Source organism: Entelurus aequoreus, linkage group LG04 (assembly GCF_033978785.1).
Source record: "Entelurus aequoreus isolate RoL-2023_Sb linkage group LG04, RoL_Eaeq_v1.1, whole genome shotgun sequence".
Taxonomy (NCBI): Eukaryota; Metazoa; Chordata; class Actinopteri; order Syngnathiformes; family Syngnathidae; genus Entelurus; species Entelurus aequoreus.
Window position 1 is genome coordinate 1,433,411 of NC_084734.1, and position 21,064 is coordinate 1,454,474.

General features: G+C 38.2%; 1 protein-coding gene across 1 annotated transcript in view; it reads right to left on the reverse strand.

Moving 5' to 3' along the window:
* cenpi (centromere protein I) overlaps nt 1–21,064 on the reverse strand; it is a 42,491-nt gene that overhangs the window by 18,684 nt on the left and 2,743 nt on the right. Inside the window, exons 2-9 of the mRNA XM_062043997.1 lie at nt 19,950–20,087; nt 19,755–19,873; nt 11,012–11,119; nt 10,890–10,938; nt 10,785–10,831; nt 10,616–10,705; nt 8,175–8,306; nt 4,556–4,702 (exon numbers count right to left, since the gene is read on the reverse strand). Coding sequence (XP_061899981.1) covers nt 4,556–4,702; nt 8,175–8,306; nt 10,616–10,705; nt 10,785–10,831; nt 10,890–10,938; nt 11,012–11,119; nt 19,755–19,873; nt 19,950–20,087 — 830 coding nt within the window. The remainder of the gene's footprint in view (nt 1–4,555; nt 4,703–8,174; nt 8,307–10,615; nt 10,706–10,784; nt 10,832–10,889; nt 10,939–11,011; nt 11,120–19,754; nt 19,874–19,949; nt 20,088–21,064) is intronic.

Here is a 21,064-nt window from a genome sequence, read left to right on the forward strand (position 1 = left end):
GATACAAATAAGGCAACAAGAGAAGTATCCCACACTTCTTTTGTGAAGTGAATCTGGACAGCAAATATGGGCATCTACATCCACTATATGATTGGACAGGACAAAAACAAAAGTACTTATACACACTATCATCATTTGACTGAGTCATTTCTTTTAAATAACTAAAATAGACACATGGTCAGAAAACCCACTATTTTGCATGTTCTATGTTTGTTATGTTTCACTAATAGTGTTCCTAGTATTTAATTTGGTTAGATAGCTAAGCTTTTATTGATTTAAATATTGCTTTGTACTGTAGCACTTTAAGATTTTATTTCTAATTATCTTATATTTCTGGCGGATGTTGTGGCGTCCTACTCTGTTCAGCGGTCCTTGAACGCACCATAAAAACACAGCTGTCTCGTATTCTTCTGAGTATAGAATGATGACTTTGTTGTAAAAGAGCACAGATTGCAGGTTCAATCGTATAGCTTCATTGCTCAGACAGTAATGTGTGTATGTAAGTTTAAAGGCCTACTGAAAGCCACTACTAGCGACCACGCAGTCTGATAGTTTATATATCAATGATGAAATCTTAACATTGCAACACATGCCAATACGGCCGGGTTAACTTATAAAGTGACATTTTAAAATTCCCGGGAAATATCCGGCTGAAACATCGCGGTATGATGACGTATGCGCGTGACGAAGTCCGAGTAACGGAAGTTATGGTACCCCGTAGAATCCTATACAAAAAGCTCTGTTTTCATTTCATAATTCCACAGTATTCTGGACATCTTTTGCAATTTTTTTAATGAACAATGAAGGCTGCAAAGAAGACAGTTGTAGGTGGGATCAGTGTATTAGCAGCGGACTACAGCAACACAACCAGGAGGACTTTGTTGGAGCGCAAGCCGCGCTAGCCGCCGACTTCACCTCGACTTCCTACGTCTCCGGGCCGCCAAACGCATCGGGTGAAGTCCTTCGTCCTTCTGCCGATCGCTGGAACGCAGGTGAGCACGGGTGTTGATGAGCAAATGAGGGCTGGCTGGCGTAGGTGGAGAGCTAATGTTTTTAGCATAGCTCTGTGCAGTCCGGTTGCTAAGTTAGCTTCAATGGCGTCGTTAGCACAGCATTGTTAACCTTCGCCAGCCTGGAAAGCATTAACCGTGTATTTACATGTCCACGGTTTAATAGTATTGTTGATTTTCTATCTATACTTCCAGTCAGGGGTTTATTTCTATATGCAGTTAAAGCAAGATGCTATCACGTTAGCTCGTAGCTAAAGCATTTCGCCGATGTATTGTCGTGGAGATAAAAGGCACTGAATGTCCATTTCGCGTTCTCGACTCTCATTTTCAAGAGGATATAGTATCCCAGGTGGTTTAAAATACAAATCTGTGATCTACAATAGAAAAAGGAGAGTGTGGAATCCAATGAGCCAGCTTGTACCTAAGTTACGGTCAGAGCGAAAAAAGATACGTCCATCGCTGCCTCTCAAGTCATTCACTGTAACGTTCCTCATCTACGAATCTTTCATCATCGCTCAAATTAATCGGGTAATCATCACTTTCTCGGTCCGAATCTCTCTCGCTCCATTGTAAACAACGGGGAATTGTGAGGAATACTAGCTCCTGTGACGTCACGCTACTTCCGGTACAGGCAAGGCATTTTTTTATCAGCGAGCAAAAGTTGCGAACTTTATCGTCGATTTTCTCTACTAAATCCTTTCAGCAAAAATATGGCAATATCGCGAAATGATCAAGTATGACACATAGAATGGATCTGCTATTCCCGTTTAAATTTAAAAAAATCATTTCAGTAGGCCTTTAAATTGGGGTGTGTTGTTTCTTCATTTGGGAAGACGTTAATTTCTCTTGTTTTCATGTTAGCATTTAAGCTAGCGAGCTGACACCAGTCAGTCCGTGAGTTTATCAAAGAGCAAATATCTATCACGGTTTTCAGTTTTTTTTCTTAAAAAAGGTCATTCTAACCGTGGAGTTTTACAGCAGTCATCATTACCGTGAATTATACATAATACTGTTTATTTGTACATTCCCAAAAGACTATATTAGCATATTTTTGTCATTTATACATGTTGTACAATAGAACAGAGGTGTCCAAACAACGGCCCTATTTGGCCAGTGAGATGTCATCTTACCCACAGGGAGATTGCTTTCATTTTGACAGTCTGACAATTTTGAAGTTGTCATCTTGCGGACAACATGGGTAATACAGGTCAATGTGCTTTAATTATACTCAGTCCTTCTGAAATAGTGGGGGGGTGTGGTTAGGGTTGGGTATCGAGTATCGATTGGAACCGGGACTAACTTTCCGATTCTCCCGGAATCGTTCAAAAGTTTAAATTTCGATTCCTAGTTTCGATACCCAGTCCGCCGACCGGGAAAAAAAAAAAAGTCCGCCGACCGGAAGAAGAAGCCGCTGAACACCAACGAAGAAGCGCCCACCGCCGGAAGTGTTAGCATAGCCGAGCCTTTGTAGCCGAGCGAGTCAGTCAAGCATGGATAGCGGGCGTCGGCGGTCGAAAGTGTGGCTTTATTTTACTAAAAAAAATGAAATATCGGCGAAATATAACACGTGCGACAGGACTGTTGCGTGCTTAGGAGGGTGCACGTCGAACATGATGAAGCATCTCCGAGTTCATGAAGTACAAATATATGCATGTCCCGTCTTTGACGCGCTGCGCCGACCGTCCTCCTCCTGCTGTCAGATCTCGCTTTCTCCTATTTATGCGTTCAAGCTTCTTCCACACCCAGCGAACGTGTATTTTCCACAGCAGGAGACACTATCTGTCCAGAACGCTCACGCATCCTGCCTGAGAAGGCGGATATGGTCATTTTCCTAAACAAGAACTGTCTCTGATTTTATACTGTACCTGCTGCTAATCAGGACTGGGTTTTGCAAGTTGTTTCTTATTGTTTATTTGCTTTTCTGCACCAGGTTAGCCCATCATTGGGAGCACGGTAACATGTTTAAGTACCTGCAGCATCATACACTTGTGTGTGTAAATGTGTTTTCATGAGGTTTCCTGCAGCATCATACACTTATGTGTGTAAATGTGTTTTCATGAGGTTTCCTGCAGCATCATACACTTATGTGTGTAAATGTGTTTTCATGAGGTTTCCTGCAGCATCATACACTTATGTGTGTAAATGTGTTTTCATGAGGTTTCCTGCAGCATCATACACTTATGTGTGTAAATGTGTTTTCATGAGGTTTCCTGCAGCATCATACACTTGTGTGTGTAAATGTGTTTTCATGAGGTTTCCTGCAGCATCATACACTTATGTGTGTAAATGTGTTTTCATGAGGTTTTCAAAAATAAAGCTCTCTTGAGGAAAGTGTACCCCTGTGAAAATGTATTTATAATATTTATATTCAAGTTCATAGATTTGATATTTATATTCTAGTTGAAAACCCCTGTGAGGAATTTATAGTAAAGTTCATAAAAAGTTAATAGAATTAAAATTGATGGAGAATGTCAGACTATTTCATTCAGAAAGACTGCATGTAGGTTAGCTAGCTCATTTAAAATATCCAAAACTTTTTTCCGACCCTGCCTCTTAAAAGAATCATAATCGAGAATTGTCAGGAATCGGAATCGAAACAAAGAATCGGAATCGTTCGAATTCAAACGATACCCAACCCTAGGTGTGGTGTGACGCCAGGGTGTGACCTCGGGGAACATGTTTTTATGCCGTAGCAGAATATAATGCAGTTCGCTGTAACCACAATGAAAGACGAGTGTGTTGTTTCCTTTTATATTAATAAACTTACAATGTTATGCAGAGGTATATGTATAGTTAGAACAATTTTATTTAAAAATTGTACTATTTATAGTCATGGTGGAGAAAGCGGGGAAGCAAACTATTTTCTTATTACGCAACAAAAAATATTTGAGAAGCACTGTCGTTAAGGAAGGTATGCGCAAAATTACTTATATGACCCAATGCAAACAACCTTCCCTAGTCATGGTGCAAAAAAAAACAAAAAACAGACATGGTCACACATAACCTGCGCTCTGAACTTTGTGAACATTATAAAAAACGCAGATGCAACAAAATTACACCCATTAAATCCATTACAAAGCAAGATGGGAAAAATGCAAAACACTACCAACATATCCACGTTTTAGCTGCTTGATTACAAAACACATGTAAATATATATTTACACACACACACACACACACACACACACACACACACACACACACACACACACACACACACACACACACACACACACACATATATATATATACACACATATATATGTGTGTGTATGTACTGTGTGTATGTATGTATTCATATTGAACCGTTCGATACAATGGTCTCGGTTGGGTATATCAACTTCTGCTGATACGCCCTCTGCTGAAAGCTCAGTGGGTCTGCACTCGACAATGCATCCAAAGTTGTGCCGCCCACATTCATTCAGACCAAAACAAGCTGCAAGTTCTGACCCACCCCTAGCTAGATGAGCCCTATTTACGGTTGACAGCTTTGACAAAAAAAGAGGCTTTGCTACAAATGTTTAAAAAATGAGCCGTTGGATTACCTCTATGTGGTGAATATTCTCCAAAAGCTGCTGAAAGGAGCGGACATGCACCAGGGGGACCAACTTCCTGCCAGAGGCCGACCACTCTGTCTGAGAGTCCTTCTGGGGTGCACAACTTAGCGCAGGTATTTCCAGGTGGCAATGTTTCTGAAAGCACCATTGAAAGGATGAGGATCAAACACTTCTTGCTGTAAATGAAATACTTCTTGACATGACAGCTTCCATACAACTTTCATCATCTTCATTAGGGTTGGACAATTCAAAACATTTCAATTTCCATTATGGCTTCTCAGGATCATAAAGATGTTATAATTGAAGAAAACGATTACCGTATTTTTCCGAGTATAAGTCGCACCGGCCGAAAATGCATAATAAAGAAGGAAATAAACATATATAAGTCGCACTGGAGTGAGTATAAGTCGCATTTTTGGGGGAAATGTATTTGATAAAAGCCAACAGCAAGAATAGACATTTGAAAGGCAATTTAAAATGTCTAAAGAATAGTGAACAACAGGCTGAATAAGTGTACGTTATATGAGGCATAAATAACCAACTGAGAACGTGCCTGGTATGTTAACGTAACATATTATGGTAAGAGTCATTCAAATAACTATAACATATAGAACATGCTATACGTTTACCAAACAATCTGTCACTCCTAATCGCTAAATCCCATGAAATCTTATACGTCTAGTCCAGGGGTCACCAACGCGGTGCCCGCGGGCACCAGGTAGCCCGTAAGGACCAGATGAGTAGCCCGCCGGCCTGTTCTAAAAATAGCTCAAATAGCAGCACTTACCTGTGAGCTGCCTCTATTTTTTAAATTGTATTTATTTACTAGCAAGCTGGTCTCGCTTTGCCCGACATTTTTAATTCTAAGAGAGACAAAACTCAAATAGAATTTGAAAATCCAAGAAAATATTTTAAAGACTTGGTCTTCACTTGTTTAAATAAATTCATTAATTTTTTTACTTTGCTTCTTATAACTTTCAGAAAGACAATTTTAGAGAAAAAATACAACCTTAAAAATGATTTTAGGATTTTTAAACACATATACCTTTTTACCTTTTAAATTCCTTCCTCTTCTTTCCTGACAATTTAAATCAATGTTCAAGTATTTTTTTTTTTTTATTGTAAAGAATAATAAAAACATTTTAATTAAATTCTTCATTTTAGCTTCTGTTTTTTCGACGAAGAATATTTGTGAAATATTTCTTCAAACTTATTATGATTAAAATTCCAAAAAAATTATTCTGGCAAATCTAGAAAATCTGTAGAATCAAATTTAAATCTTATTTCAAAGTCTTTTGAATTTCTTTTAAAATGTTTGTTCTGGAAAATCTAGAAGAAATAATGATTTGTCTTTGTTAGAAATATAGCTTGGTCCAATTTGTTATATATTCTAACAAAGTGTAGATTGGATTTTAACCTATTTAAAACATGTCATCAAAATTTTAAAATTAATCTTAATCAGGAAAAATTACTAATGATGTTCCATAAATTATTTTTTTAAGTTTTTCTCTTCTTTTTTTCGGTTGAATTTTGAATTTTAAAGAGTCGAAATTGAAGATAAACTATGTTTCAAAATTTAATTGTCATTTTTTTCGTGTTTTCTCCTCTTTTAAACCGTTCAATTAAGTGTAAATATCATTAATTATTAATAACATAGAGTTAAAGGTAAATTGAGCAAAGTGGCTATTTCTGGCAATTTATTTAAGTGTGTATCAATCAAACTGGTAGCCCTTCGCATTAATCAGTACCCAAAAAGTAGCTCTTGGTTTCAAAAAGGTTGGTGACCCCTGGTCTAGTCTCTTACGTGAATGAGCTAAATAATATTATTTGATACTTTACGCTAATGTGTTAATCATTTCACACATAAGTCGCTCCTGAGTATAAGTCGCACCAAACTATTAAAAAAAATTGCGACTTATAGTCCGAAAAATACGGTAATGGGAATGCAAAAACCGGAGCTTGTAACAGTAAAACGGATGAGTGATCGTTTCAGTTGAAACAAGACCACGTCTCCTAAAAGTTTGGGATCTCATCATGGTTACCACTTTTTATTTGACACAGCTCTAGTATGCCTCATCAATAACCACTAAACTCAACCAAAAAGTAAGGCATATGATTTCTGCATTCTCGTAATCACGGATGGAATAGCAGAATAGCCAATAAAACGGAATCCGCTGATAAACCGCAGAATATCAGGGAAAGAGACATGGATGTGGGTGAAATAGTATCATTGAACATTTGTTTGGGGAAATAATGTGTCCAGGACCGCTGAAACATACATGATGTTGTGAACTACATCGATGTAGAAACAGCGGTCGCAACATGAGAGGCTCACCCTCTTTTCTTTTAACAGCCTCAAGTTGACTCCTTACTCGTCAAGCTCAGAACAGCAGCACACTTCCCCCCTTCACAACAACATTGTGTGCACAACATCCAAAATAAGACTTTCAAAAAAGTGCAATTAACAAGCATAATGTACTTAAAACACTCATTAATGCATTTTCAAAATCAATATGCTTTCACCTAAAATACTGGTCAAAATTGTCTACAGATGTATTGCACCAATACGTGAGGATTTTGACATTTATTAAATTATATTTATGACATACAAAACCACAAACTCTACAGAGGTAAAATAAGTCAAAAGGTAAAAAGTGAAATTAAAAAATGTGATGGTTTTTTTCCTATTTTATATTGCTATTGTTACTCTACTTAATTATTATTATTTTACTTGTTGTTTATTCATTATTAATTTACATCCATTTAAAGTTGAGTTTTTGTTATGCAGTAAATACTAATCTTTTCAACTTGATAAATAATCATGTTATTAATGATGATTTCAATATCAGTCAAAACAATTGTAAAACAATGTTACAAAAAAGATCAGTTAGAATAATACATAATGTTGGATATAGAGAACATACAAACCCTTTATTTATTAAGTCAAAAATATTAAAGTTTGGTGATTTGGTAAAATTGCAAACAGCTAAAATGATGTACAAAGCAATCTATAACCTGCTACCAAAGAATGTACAACATTTCTTCTCAACTAAAGAGGAGAAATATAACCTTAGAGGAAAAAATAATTCAAAACATTTATATGCACGTACAACACTTAAAACTTTTAGCATAACAATATGTGGAATTAAATTATGGAATGGATTAAGTAAAGAAGTTAAAAATTGTACTGACATGATCCAGTTTAAGAGGTTGTTTAAATTAATAGTGCTTACAAAGTACAAAGAAGAAGAATTATGAGAAAAACTTCCAACCTTATTGAAAATATTCTTCATCTCAGTATGTTAATAATGACTGAATTAATTAATTACATATTACAAACTGTTGTATATACTAATTCATAGATGTTATTTTATTATATAAAAAGGTCAGTAAATGATTTTATATAATTGTAAACGCTTTGAAGTGGGAAAGGGGTAGGATTAAATAAGCTTTGCTTCTTCCTACTCCTTTTCGGGCATGATGTAAATGAAATGATATGAAATTGTGTGATGTATTATGATGTAAATGTGTTCATGTTCGAAATAAACTAAAAGAAAGAAAGAAAGAAACATTTTTGCCATAAACATCCAGCCCCAATTTTCATTACCCTTTTTCTTGAGATGGTCTGATCCTTAATTGTGGGTGTCAGACCGTTGCCGGGGGCAACTAGCGTGCCGCTCCTCTTCTGGACAAAAGTCAGCGCAGATTTCCATGGCAAGGCGTGATTCCTGAAGCCACCCTGGAAATGACCACAGCAAGGACATACACTTGACTTTGTCTGTGCAAGTCACATAACTACGAGCTAAACCTGCACAATATAAACGGTTAGGGTTATCAAAAAATGGTGACCAAGAACTACAAAAAAAAACAATTTTCTGCCATTTTTTGCTACAGGAGAGGATGAATATCTCCGGGGGACAACATGGAGGGGCTGTGAAAGACCTATGGTGTTAGTGTTTCTAGCAATGCTTGAACAATACACAAGTCTGCAGCTAGGTGGCAGCAATATCTAAATGAATCAACAGGCTGACCAGGAAACATGAGAAAGAATATATACATGCATTGAATAAACTGCTGATTTGCCATTCCACTGATTTTATTTCCGATCTGATACCAAGTAAAATTCAGGCGGCTATCAGCAATACCGATCCTTTGTGCAAATACACCTAACGTGCCTGCTAAAAGCTTTAAAAGTTGTGTATTTTCAAATGATATATTTGTCGAAAAAAACAAACATTAAAAATCTAAGAAAAAAAGTAGAAATATTTTTTAAAAATTAATATTAAGGAACTGAAGTGAATTATATTTATATAGCGCTTTTCTCTAGTGAGTCAAAGCACTTTTACATAGTGAAACCCAATATCTAAGTTACATTTAAACCAGTGTAATAATAATCATTTTAGTCACCTATAACACAAAGTTTGGGTGATATTATTATTTTTTTAAATATCAAAATGGAACCCCCATACTAGACTTTTTAGTGTACGGCCCTTGGTGGAAAACATTTAGACACTCCTGGGGCCGTACTTATCAAGCTTCTTAGAGTGCCATTTTACACATAAGTCCTGAGAATTTGCGAAATTTAGTCCTACTCTCAAACTTAAGAATAAAAGCTTTTTATCAACGTTCTTAAGTCTAAGAATCACTCCTACTCTCCACGATATTTAAGAGACCTTCAGAGGTGTCTTAAGTGGTTAGGAGTTGCCAGCAGGGGATGGCACTGAGGCGAGAGAGACGTGCGCCAACGTTCAGGGAACGGAACAATGTTTTGTTTTTTTTTGATGACGAGCAGCTGATCAAACGGTATCTTTCAGACAGAGCGGATATTATTTTTGTCACAGATTTAATACTTTTCGATTCCTTGTTGATTTCTGCATGTGTCTGCAGTGGGCTAGTATATATAGAGCCACCCACACCAGTTTCAAATTAGTTGCCTAATTAATGAATTGGGAAGAAAATGTTATGACAGTAGCGTATGTGTGTGGCCGTGAGGTGAGTGACGTCAGTGAGTGTGTGGGCGATAGAAGAGAGGGAGCGGTAGCGTGAGTGCCGGCGGGGACTAGTTTGTTTTGTATTATTTTGTAGTTTATTGTCAAAATATACACTCCCATTGTCCACTTAAATATTTCCAAGATATTTCTTTATTCTTAGACAACTGATTCCCTTCCGTGATTGGTCATTTCTATGGACACAGAAATGACGTCACCTAAAATTCCGTTTACGGCACATAGTAATGTCGTAATTCAGCTCTGAGTGTGACACTTAAGATTCAGTCCTACACTTCGCTGAAAGTGTGAGTAAGACGCTTGATAACTAACTTTTAAGTGCAGCTTTCAGCGAAGAATTTATTTACTCTTAAGTCAACTCTTAGCAGACTTCTTAGGAGTAATTCTAAGAAGCTTGATAAGTACGGCCCCTGATCTACAATATTAAATGCTTTCAAAATAAAAATAAAATGTACCTAAATTATAAACTAAGTTTAGCTAGGTAATTAGAAAATAAAATACTAACCTATGAATTAAAACATCAAAACCATAATATACATTGTTAAATGTGAAACTAAACATTAATACTGTATTTTTATACAGGCAGATTTTTTTTACAAACATGGTTATGCAGTTAAACAGCCATATTATTATTGTATGGGGAAAACTCAAGCAAAAATGTAAGAAAAAGACAGTACAAAAATCGGTTTGTAATGAAAAAAGGCTAATATAATACACAATATCAGTTTGAAGCATTTTTAAATGCCTACTTTGACTTCTCAGTATGCGGCCCTTGGTGGAAAAAGTTTGGACCAAAGTATCAAAACTATGGATATTTTGATTTGAGAAACGATATTAGAGCATAACTATCTGATCGATATTTCAGTATTGATCCGCACATCACTACAATAAGCTCTTAATGTGAGGCAACAACTAGCTTAATTTACACAGACACAAAAATATTATCAGGTAATCAATAGCATTTCATTAATATGTCCGATTGTGCCTAATGAAATGCAAATCTATGCCACCCTAACACCAAATGAGTTTAATATGTACAAACCCTCATTCTGGATGGAATGGAGAGCGTCACCAGCTCAGGACAAAAGACTTTGTAAAGAGAGAGCAGGTGTAAGAGGAAGGGCTGTCTTCCCTGCCAAAACAAAACAACATGATCTTCTAAGAGCGCCACACACACAGCAACAACACAGAGGGATAATATATACACTTACTAGTTTGGACTGCAGCTCCAGTAGCTTTCGGACTCGATATACGCGCACTACAAACCAAAGCAAAAAGTCAGTAGAGCTTAAAAGAAAGAGCTGACAATAACTCACCGCTTTGCTTTGTGGTCAGGAGGTACAAGAGGTGGCAGATGAAGGGGCACTGAAACAACATGAGGACACTTAGTCACTGGGCAGTTATTGGCGGGCCAACACAGAAGTGGCAGGACACGTACCAGACTTTCATCCGTCACAAAGTTGAAGATGAAGCCATAGACGGCTCTCAGTTGATCCTTTGCATCCATCATGTCGAAAATGGTCAACACCCACTTGATGAAAAAAACCTGAAAAATGCAGCCCAGCCTATTAAAACCTTCCTGCATCGTGACCTGTTGCTGTGATTTATTCAACTGCAGAGAGTATTCGGCCTCTATTAGGGCCTTTGTACAAGTGTCTGCTTTTCTTCTAATAATATCATTGTATTCTTAGAGATTATTTATTACCTCCAGAAATAACAGTCAGTAATCAAATAATACAACAGTAGAAAATAATGACGTATTAATAAAGACTATTTATTAGGGGTGTAACAGTACGTGTATTTGTATTGAACCGTTTCGGTACGGGGGTTTCGGTTCGGTTCGGTTCGGAGGTGTACTGAACGAGTTTCCACACGGACATATTAAGTAGCGTACCGCACGTTGTGTAAACAATGCACACCAAGGCACAACACACGTCATGCTAGCAACGACCGGGCTAGGACAACATGTAAAAGCCAGAGCTGGAAGACCCTCCTGCCTCGTTAAGATCTCCCGTTTGGGAACACTTTGGCTGCGCGGTGCGATACAACAATGGAGGACGGAGGTTTGCCGACATTGTTCAGCAGCTGCTTCTGACAACACGTCAAACATGCTAACCCGTTTGAAGCGTCACCACCGCATTCAAGCAGCCTCTCCTCGGCCAGTCAGGCAGGTGTTATGAGAGTAGCGTATGTGTGTGTGTGGCCCTTTAATATGTGACAGCATGTGAGGTGAGTGTGTGGGCGAGAGAGGTGATGGAGCGGTAGCTAAGTGCGGGGAGTGGCTAGTGTTTTGTTGGATTGGCTGTGTGCAAGACCTCAATAAAGCCACGATTTGCAACTAATCGCCGGACTCGTCATTTACCCTGGAGTCCAGGGGCCGTACTTATCAAGCTTCTTAGAGTGCCATTTTACACTTAAGTCCTGAGAATTTGCGAAATTTAGTCCTACTCTCAAACTTAAGAATAAAAGCTTTTTATCAACGTTCTTAAGTCTAAGAATCACTCCTACTCTCCACGATATTTAAGAGACCTTCAGAGGTGTCTTAAGTGGTTAGGAGTTGCCAGCAGGGGATGGCACTGAGGCGAGAGAGACGTGCGCGAACATTCAGGGAGCGGAACGATGTTCTGGATTTGTTTGATGACGAGCAGATCAAACGGTATCGTTTAGACAGAGCGGGTATTATTTTTGTCACAGATTTAATACTTTTCGATTCCATGTTGATTTCTGCATGTGGCTGCAGTGGGCTAGTATATATAGAGCCACCCACAACAGTTTCAAATTAGTTGCCTAATTAATGAATTGGAAAGAAAATGTTATGACAGTAGCGTATGTGTGTGGCCGTGAGGTGATCGGGTGACGTCAGTGAGTGTGTGGGCGACAGAAGAGAGGGAGCGGTAGCGTGAGTGCCGGCGGGGACTAGTTTGTTTTGTATTATTTTGTAGTTTATTGTCAAAATATACACTCCCATTGTCCACTTAAATATTTTCAAGATATTTCTTTATTCTTAGACAACGGATTCCCTTTCATGATTGGTCATTTCTATGGACACAGAAATGACGTCACCTAAAATTCCATTTACGGCACATAGTAATGTCGTAATTCAGCTCTGAGTGTGACACTTAAGATTCAGTCCTACACTTCGCTGAAAGTGTGAGTAAGACGCTTGATAACCAACTTTTAAGTGCAGCTTTCAGCGAAGAATTTATTTACTCTTAAGTCAACTCTTAGCAGACTTCTTAGGAGTAATTCTGAGAAGCTTGATAAGTACGGCCCCAGAGCTGTGGAGACCCACTGCCGGGTAGAGTGAAAGGTGTTGCCCCCGAAAATACATCGGCCCTGGAGGAGTGTCTCCCCTGCGCTCCTCGACTACGGTCTGGGAGCCGGAAGCAGGAAAGGTGCAACACAGGGCTAAAGCAATAACAAATGTTTTTATAGCAGCAGATTTAAGACCATATTGCATTAACAACTAGATTTTGAGCCACTTCTATGGTGGAAGAACAATGAGCCCATATATCCTCTTACTGCCAAGTTAGCCAGGCTGGGGGGGGGAGAAGTTAATCTGAGGCTGAGTTGACTTGAAACTGTTTAATGTTGCACTTTTTATATGTAGAAGAAAAGTTTTGTCATTTTATTTAATCTGAGCAACAACTTGAGGCAGTTTAATGTTGATTAACGTGGACCCCGACTTAAACAAGTTGAAAAACTTATTGGGGTGTTACCATTTAATGGTCGATTGTACGGAATATGTACTGTACTGTGCAATCTACTAATAAAAGTCTCAATCAATCAATCAAAAAAAGCACTTTATATGTAGAAGGGTTTTGTTAGGAAACCATTCTGAGCCTTATATTATTTAGTTTTTATTTTATATACAGTATGTTGACCACATTAACCCTGGCAATGGACCCTGTGTGTATATATACACTACCGTTCAAAAGTTTGGGGTCACATTGAAATGTCCTTATTTTGGAAGGAAAAGCACTGTACTTTTCAATGAAGATAACTTTAAACTAGTCTTAACTTTAAAGAAATACACTCTATACATTGCTAATGTGGTAAATGACTATTCTAGCTGCAAATGTCTGGTTTTTGGTGCAATATCTACATAGGTGTATAGAGGCCCATTTCCAGCAACTATCACTCCAGTGTTCTAATGGCACAATGTGTTTGCTCATTGGCTCAGAAGGCTAATTGATGATTAGAAAACCCTTGTGCAATCATGTTCACACATCTGAAAACAGTTTAGCTCGTTACAGAAGCTACAAAACTGACCTTCCTTTGAGCAGATTGAGTTTCTGGAGCATCACATTTGTGGGGTCAATTAAACGCTCAAAATGGCCAGAAAAAGAGAACTTTCATCTGAAACTCGACAGTCTATTCTTGTTCTTAGAAATGAAGGCTAGTCCACAAAATTGTTTGGGTGAACCCAAACTTTTGAACGGTAGTGTATGTTATGCCATTGTTTACAAATTTGGTAAATAAAAAAAACAAAAAATGTATATTTTGTTGTTTTTTTACTGTACAGAAAATGAACCGAACCGTGACCTCTAAACCGAGGTACGTACCGAACCGAAATCTTTGTGTACCGTTTCACCCCTACTAATTATTGATCGATCTGGTGAAGGAAAATGTTACTCATGTACCCAAGAAAACATCATATCAAATTATTTGACATGCATTCAAAGAAGTCAGAAAAGTTTGGCAACTTTCTCCTAAAGCCACGCCCCATGGGGTAATATACTTCCTGTGTTGTGACCTCTGTTTACATCAGTTATGTCTAGGGATGATGTTTGATAAGGAATTATCGAGTTCGAGCCTATTATCGAATCCTTTTATCGAACCGATTCCTTATCGATTCTCTTATCGAGTCCAGATAGGTTGTTGTATATGGGAAAATACACACAATATTTGGTTTAACAAAAGCTCACTTTTATTATATAATAAAAAATAAAATCTAAGAAATAAATAAATATTGACTGTTACCCACCTAAAAAAATAAAATAAAATAAATAAATATTGACTGTTGTTACCCAAAGTATATTAAGTGGGATTTTTCATAAAAACAAATATATACAGTAACACAAAAACAAGCTGTCTCTGTGATCACTATAGGTGTATAAATAATAATATAGTGTTAAATAAAATCAGTCCCTTCGGTTAAAAACTGAAAATAATACAGCTCTCCAAAAAGTGCACTTCTGCTGCTATTTGACATAACTGTTTGTTATGATGCTTTGACATTTTTGCACTTTATTTCTTTATTGAAAGAAAATTCTATGAAGAGAAAAGTTGTTTGCAAATGTGGTTACAATGGTAATAAATGAAAAGTTAAAGCTAAAAAAAGAAATACACTTTATTGAGTTAACATTATTTCTTTATAGGGGGAAAAATGTTATGAGCTAGAGAATATAACAACTACACTACCCAGCATGCAACGGGAGTTACGAGCATACGCGGTAGCCCCGAAAAGTGTTGCATGTTGCCACGCTGTGAAAGTAAACGTCAAGAACTCAGCCAACACGCCTCGTCTGCATTATTTATAATTAGACAGACAACACATCTACAGTGTGATTTTGTTTTGTTTACAAGGAAAGAAAAACAAAAGTTAAAAAAGGGAGATATGTTGTATATATGTGTATGTGCTGCGGTTGTTTTAAGAACGTTGCGACAGCTGCCGTAAAGGAGGTGCGTTGCTAGCCTGGTTGCTATGTTTCCGGTTGGTCGTAAAAGTGTTCGTCATGTGTTTTACCCTGCTAATATCTCTCAGTAAAGTTATTCGATGGATTATAGCTTTTGTTTTGAACTTTATTACACCTTGGAGCGCTTTTTCCCGTCCATTGTTTTCCTGCTTTCGCTATCTGCGCCTAATGACTGAGCTACATGACGTCATTTCTTGTGATGTCCCACGGAGCATTTCTGGTCGGGACGGGATTCGAATAAAGAATCAACTCTTTTCCTTTACTATAGTGGTCTCGATAACGGGTACCGGTTCTCAAAAAGGGATTCGAGTCTGAGGACTCGGTTCTTTTCTTATCAAACAACCGGGAAAACCGGTTTCGAGTGTCATCCCTAGTTATGTCAAGAATATACCTTCTCAATACTCTACAACTACAGTGTCATCACCCAAATATGATTAGCAGCAATGTAGAAAGCCGTCAACATTGTGGCTCAGAGAGCGACAAGTAAGCTAGCTAGATGATGCTAACTAACTAGCATGCTTGTTTCGGCGCCCTGTCCTGCACTTCCCCACGACGCCATGATGTCACCTTATCGATGGGGAAAATGCATCTTTAGACAATATGATTTGCCTGAGAGGCTAGGAGACCCCGAGAGTAACACATGGTAGAACATGTATTAGAAAGCACAGATTTAAAAAAAATAATAATAATAAAAACACATTTTTATGTTTAACTTGGGATTTCCTGCAGGCCGGATTTTGGATGTGGGCGGGCCGTAGTTTGGGGACCTCTGCTTTAGATCTTTGTTATGGCATATAAATCCATCCACATGTCACAATGACACAATTGAGGATTTGAGACTACGGTAAATCTACAGGATGATCAGCACTTCATTATAGAGCAAAGTCAAGTGGAAAGATGTTTACTTTCACTAGCATGTCTCTCCATAGGGGCGTATAACGTGTAACAAAGTTGTCATTTCCGTGCGGGTTGTGCCAAAAGTAACGTACCAGAATAATGCCCATTTTGTACACTGCTGCTGGAATTTTAATTTTCCTGAGGGAACTCTCCTGAAGGAATCAATAAAATACTATCTATCTATCTATTTGTAGCGAGTGAGGAGGACTGAAACACACGGAATAGTGGAGCCTCTGGGATTAAATAACTGACCCTTTTAAGCACAATTATGTTTAACAATTCTTAACAGATTAAAACATTTTTATGAAAAAAAATCTGCCCTGTTTAGCTCCTTTACTAAATGTTGGGGTAGAATGTCATCGAACAAAACCAGTTTTCTTTGAAGTAATAAAGACATTAATCAGAGCTGTTTATGTATTTTACGGAATAATGTAGTTCATCATGAAAGGCACCCAATGGTAGGGATGATACTCGAAACCGGTTTTCCCGGTTGTTTGATAAGAAAAGAACCGAGTCCTCGGACTCGAATCCCCTTTTGAGAACCGGTACCCGTTATCGAGACCACTATAGTAAAGGAAAAGAGTTGATTCTTTATTCGAATCCCGTCCCGACCAGAAATGCGCCGTGGGACATCACAAGAAATGACGTCACGTAGCTCAGTCATTAGGCGCAGATAGCGAAAGCAGGAAAACAATGGACAGGAAAAAGCGCTCCAAGGTGTAATAAAGTTCAAAACAAAAGCTATAATCCATCGAATAACTTTACTGAGAGATTTTAGCAGGGTAAAACACATGACCAACACTTTTACGACCAACCGGAAACATAGCAACCAGGCTAGCAACGCACCTCCTTTACGGCAGCTGTCGGAACGTTCTTAAAACAACCGCAGCACATACATATACAGTGGGGCAAAAAAGTATTTAGTCAGCCACCAATTGTGTAAGTTCTCCCACTTAAAATGATGACAGAGGTCTGTAATTTTCATCATAGGTACACTTCAACTGTGAGAGACAGAATGTGGAAAAAAAATCCAGGAATTCACATTGTAGGATTTTTAAATAATTTATTTGTAAATGATGGTGGAAAATAAGTATTTGGTCGATAACAAAAATTCAACTCAATACTTTGTAATATAACATTTGTTGGCAATAACAGAGGTCAAAGGATTACTATAGGTCTTTACCAGGTTTGCACACACAGTAGCTGGTATTTTGGCCCATTCCTCCATGCAGATCTTCTCGAGAGCAGTGATGTTTTGGGGCTGTCGCCGAGCAACACAGACTTTCAACTCCCTCCACAGATTTTCTATGGGGTTGAGGTCTGGAGACTGGCTAGGCCACTCCACAGGACTTTCAAATGCTTCTTACGGAGCCACTCCTTCGTTGCCCGGGCGGTGTGTTTGGGATCATTGTCATGCTGGAAGACCCAGCCACGTTTCATCTTCAATGCTCTCACTGATGGAAGGAGGTTTTGGCTCAAAATCTCACGATACATGGCCCCATTCATTCTTTCCTTAACACGGATCAGTCGTCCCGTCCCCTTAGCAGAAAAACAGCCCCAAAGCATGATGTTTCCACCCCCATGCTTCACAGTACGTATGGTGTTCTTGGGATGCAACTCAGTATTCTTCTTCCTCCGAACACGACGAGTTGAGTTTATACCAAAAAGTTCTATTTTGGTTTCATCTGACCACATGACATTCTCCCAATCCTCTGCTGTATCATCCATGTGCTCTCTGGCAAACTTCAGACGGGCCTGGACATGCACTGGCTTAAGCAGGGGGACACGTCTGGCACTGCAGGATTTGATTCCCTGTCGGCGTAGTGTGTTACTGATGGTAACCTTTGTTACTTTGGTCCCAGCTCTTTGCAGGTCATTCACCAGGTCCCCCCGTGTGGTTCTGGGATTTTTGCTCACCGTTCTCATGATCATTTTGACCCCACGGGATGAGATCTTGCGTGGAGCCCCAGATCGAGGGAGATTATCAGTGGTCTTGTATGTCTTCCATTTTCTGATAATTGCTCCCACAGTTGATTTTTTCACACCAAGCTGCTTGCCTATTGTAGATTCACTCTTCCCAGTCTGGTGCAGGTCTACAATTCTTTTCCTGGTGTCCTTCGACAGCTCTTTGGTCTTGGCCATAGTGGAGTTTGGAGTCTGACTGTTTGAGGCTGTAGACAGGTGTCTTTTATACAGATAACAATTTCAAACTGGTGCCATTAATACAGGTAACAAGTGGAGGACAGAAGAGCTTCTTAAAGAAGAAGTTACAGGTCTGTGAGAGCCAGAGATCTTCCTTGTTTGAAGTGACCAAATACTTATTTTCCACCATAATTTAAAAATAAATTATTTAAAATTCCTACAATGTGAATTCCTGGATTTTTTTTTCACATTCTGTCTCTCACAGTTGAAGTGTACCTATGATGAAAATTACAGACATCTGTCATCATTTTAAGTGGGAGAACTTGCACAGTCGGTGGCTGACTAAATACTTTTTTGCCCCACTGTATATACAACACATCTCCCTTTTTTAACTTTTGTTTTTCTTTCCTTGTAAACAAAACAAAATCACACTGTAGATGTGTTGTGGGTCTAATTATAAATAATGCAGACGAGGCGTGTTGGCTGAGTTCTTGACGTTTACTTTCACAGCGTGGCAACATGCAACACTTTTCGGGGCTACCGTGCATGCTCGTAACTCCCGTTGCATGCTGGGTAGTGTAGTTGTTATATTCTCTCGCTCATAAAATTTTTCCCCCTATAAAGAAATAATGTTAACTCAATAAAGTGTATTTCTTTTTTTAGCTTTAACTTTTCATTTTTTAGCATTGTAACCACATTTGCAAACAACTTTTCTCTTCATAGAATTTTCTTTCAATAAAGAAATAAAGTGCAAAAATGTCAAAGCATCATAACAAACAGTTATGTCAAATAGCAGCAGAAGTGCACTTTTTGGAGAGCTGTATTATTTTCAGTTTTGTGCCCAAGGGACTGATTTTATTTAACACTATATTATTATTTATACACCTATAGTGATCACAGAGACAGCTTGTTTTTGTGTTACTGTATATATTTGTTTCTCTGAAAAATCCCACTTAATATACTTTGGGTAACAACAGTCAATATTTATTTATTTTATTTTATTTTTTTAGGTGGGTAACAGTCAATATTGATTTATTTATTAGATTTTATTTTTTTATTATATAATAAAAGTGAGCTTTTGTTAAACCAAATATTGTGTGTTTTTTTCCAAATACAACAACCTATCTGGACTCGATAAGAGAATCGATAAGGAATCGGTTCGATAAGAGGATTCGATAATAGGCTCGAACTCGATAATTCCTTATCAAACATCATCCCTACCCAATGGTATTAAAAAAGTATTGATTTTGAATCGAGAATTGTTTGGAATGGAGAATGGATTCTGAATGGAATCGTTACCCCAAGAATCAAATGGAGTCATGTGGTGCTCAAAGATTCACAGCCCTAACAGTTAATAGTAAAACCGGTCAATTGTACCATCCCTAATAGAGGCAAGCTTTCATTAGATCAAATGCAGCGCACAATGAAATGTCTTGCACTCACCTGCGAACTTGTGGCTATTTTAGAGACACCCAGCCAAGCTATGGCTCGGACAACGGCCTCCTGAGGCACCACCGTAGCAGGGATCAGACACTTGAGCACCCGGGAGCGCATACTCGACCCTACACAACGCAAAGAGAGGATGAGATTGTTGTTGAACAGAGTTCTCCAATCACAACATTGCCCTACACAACTTACGCATTCGAGGGCTCATGGCAAACTCCAGCATCACGGAGATGGCATCCGGGGAGAGGCCTTCAGAGAACGCCACCTTCTCCACCAACACCAGGTTCCTCTTGATGTGATCGTTTCCAATCCAAGGAGTCCCTGCTTCCACTAGATGAAGGATCACAGTAGTTTTAATACAATATTAGAATCACATAGTTTTCATCCCTTTTCACTAAAATTCATAAATGGAAAATAGGATACAAGTATATGTATTTGTGTGTTATATAAATGCAGCCAAAATAAGTTGTTAGACACGTTACTGCATGTGACTGAAGTGTTGATACCAACCAAACCTTATCTTGGGTGATGACTGTATTATGATGACAGTATATATCTGTATCATGAATCAATTTAAGTGGACCCCGACTTAAACAAGTTGAAAAACTTATTGAGGTGTTACCATTTAGTGGTCAATCGTACGGAATATGTACTTCACTGTGCAATCTACTAATAAAAGTTTCAATCAATCAATCAGTGTGTATACAGTATGTGAGAAGATAGTGAGTCTATTATGTTTACAGCCATAAAGATGAGATTCATCCTCATAAAGTACTTATGGGTGATATCCTTTTACAACTGATAGTATAAAACAGAGACTGTATTATAAGTATACTACTTAGAAAGGTCCACTCTTGGCTTGTCTACAATATATTATTTCTATCTTGGATTATGTGTGTTCCTTGTTGGGCTGTTATGGCAACAGGTCTGGGGCCGTACTTATCAAGCTTCTTAGAGTGCCATTTTACACTTAAGTCCTGAGAATTTGCGAAATTTAGTCTTACTCTCAAACTTAAGAATACAAGCTTTTTATCAACGTTCTTAAGTATAAGAATCACTCCTACTCTCTACGATATTTAAGAGACCTTCAGTGGTGTCTTAAGTGGTTAGGAGTTGCCAGCAGGGGATGGCACTGAGGCGAGAGAGACGTGCGCGAACGTTAAGGGAACGGAACAATGTTGTTGTTTTTTTATGACGAGCAGCTGATCAAACGGTATCGTTTAGACAGAGCGGATATTATTTTTGTCACAGATTTAATACTTTTTGATTCCTTGTTGATTTCTGCATGTGTCTGCAGTGGGCTAGTA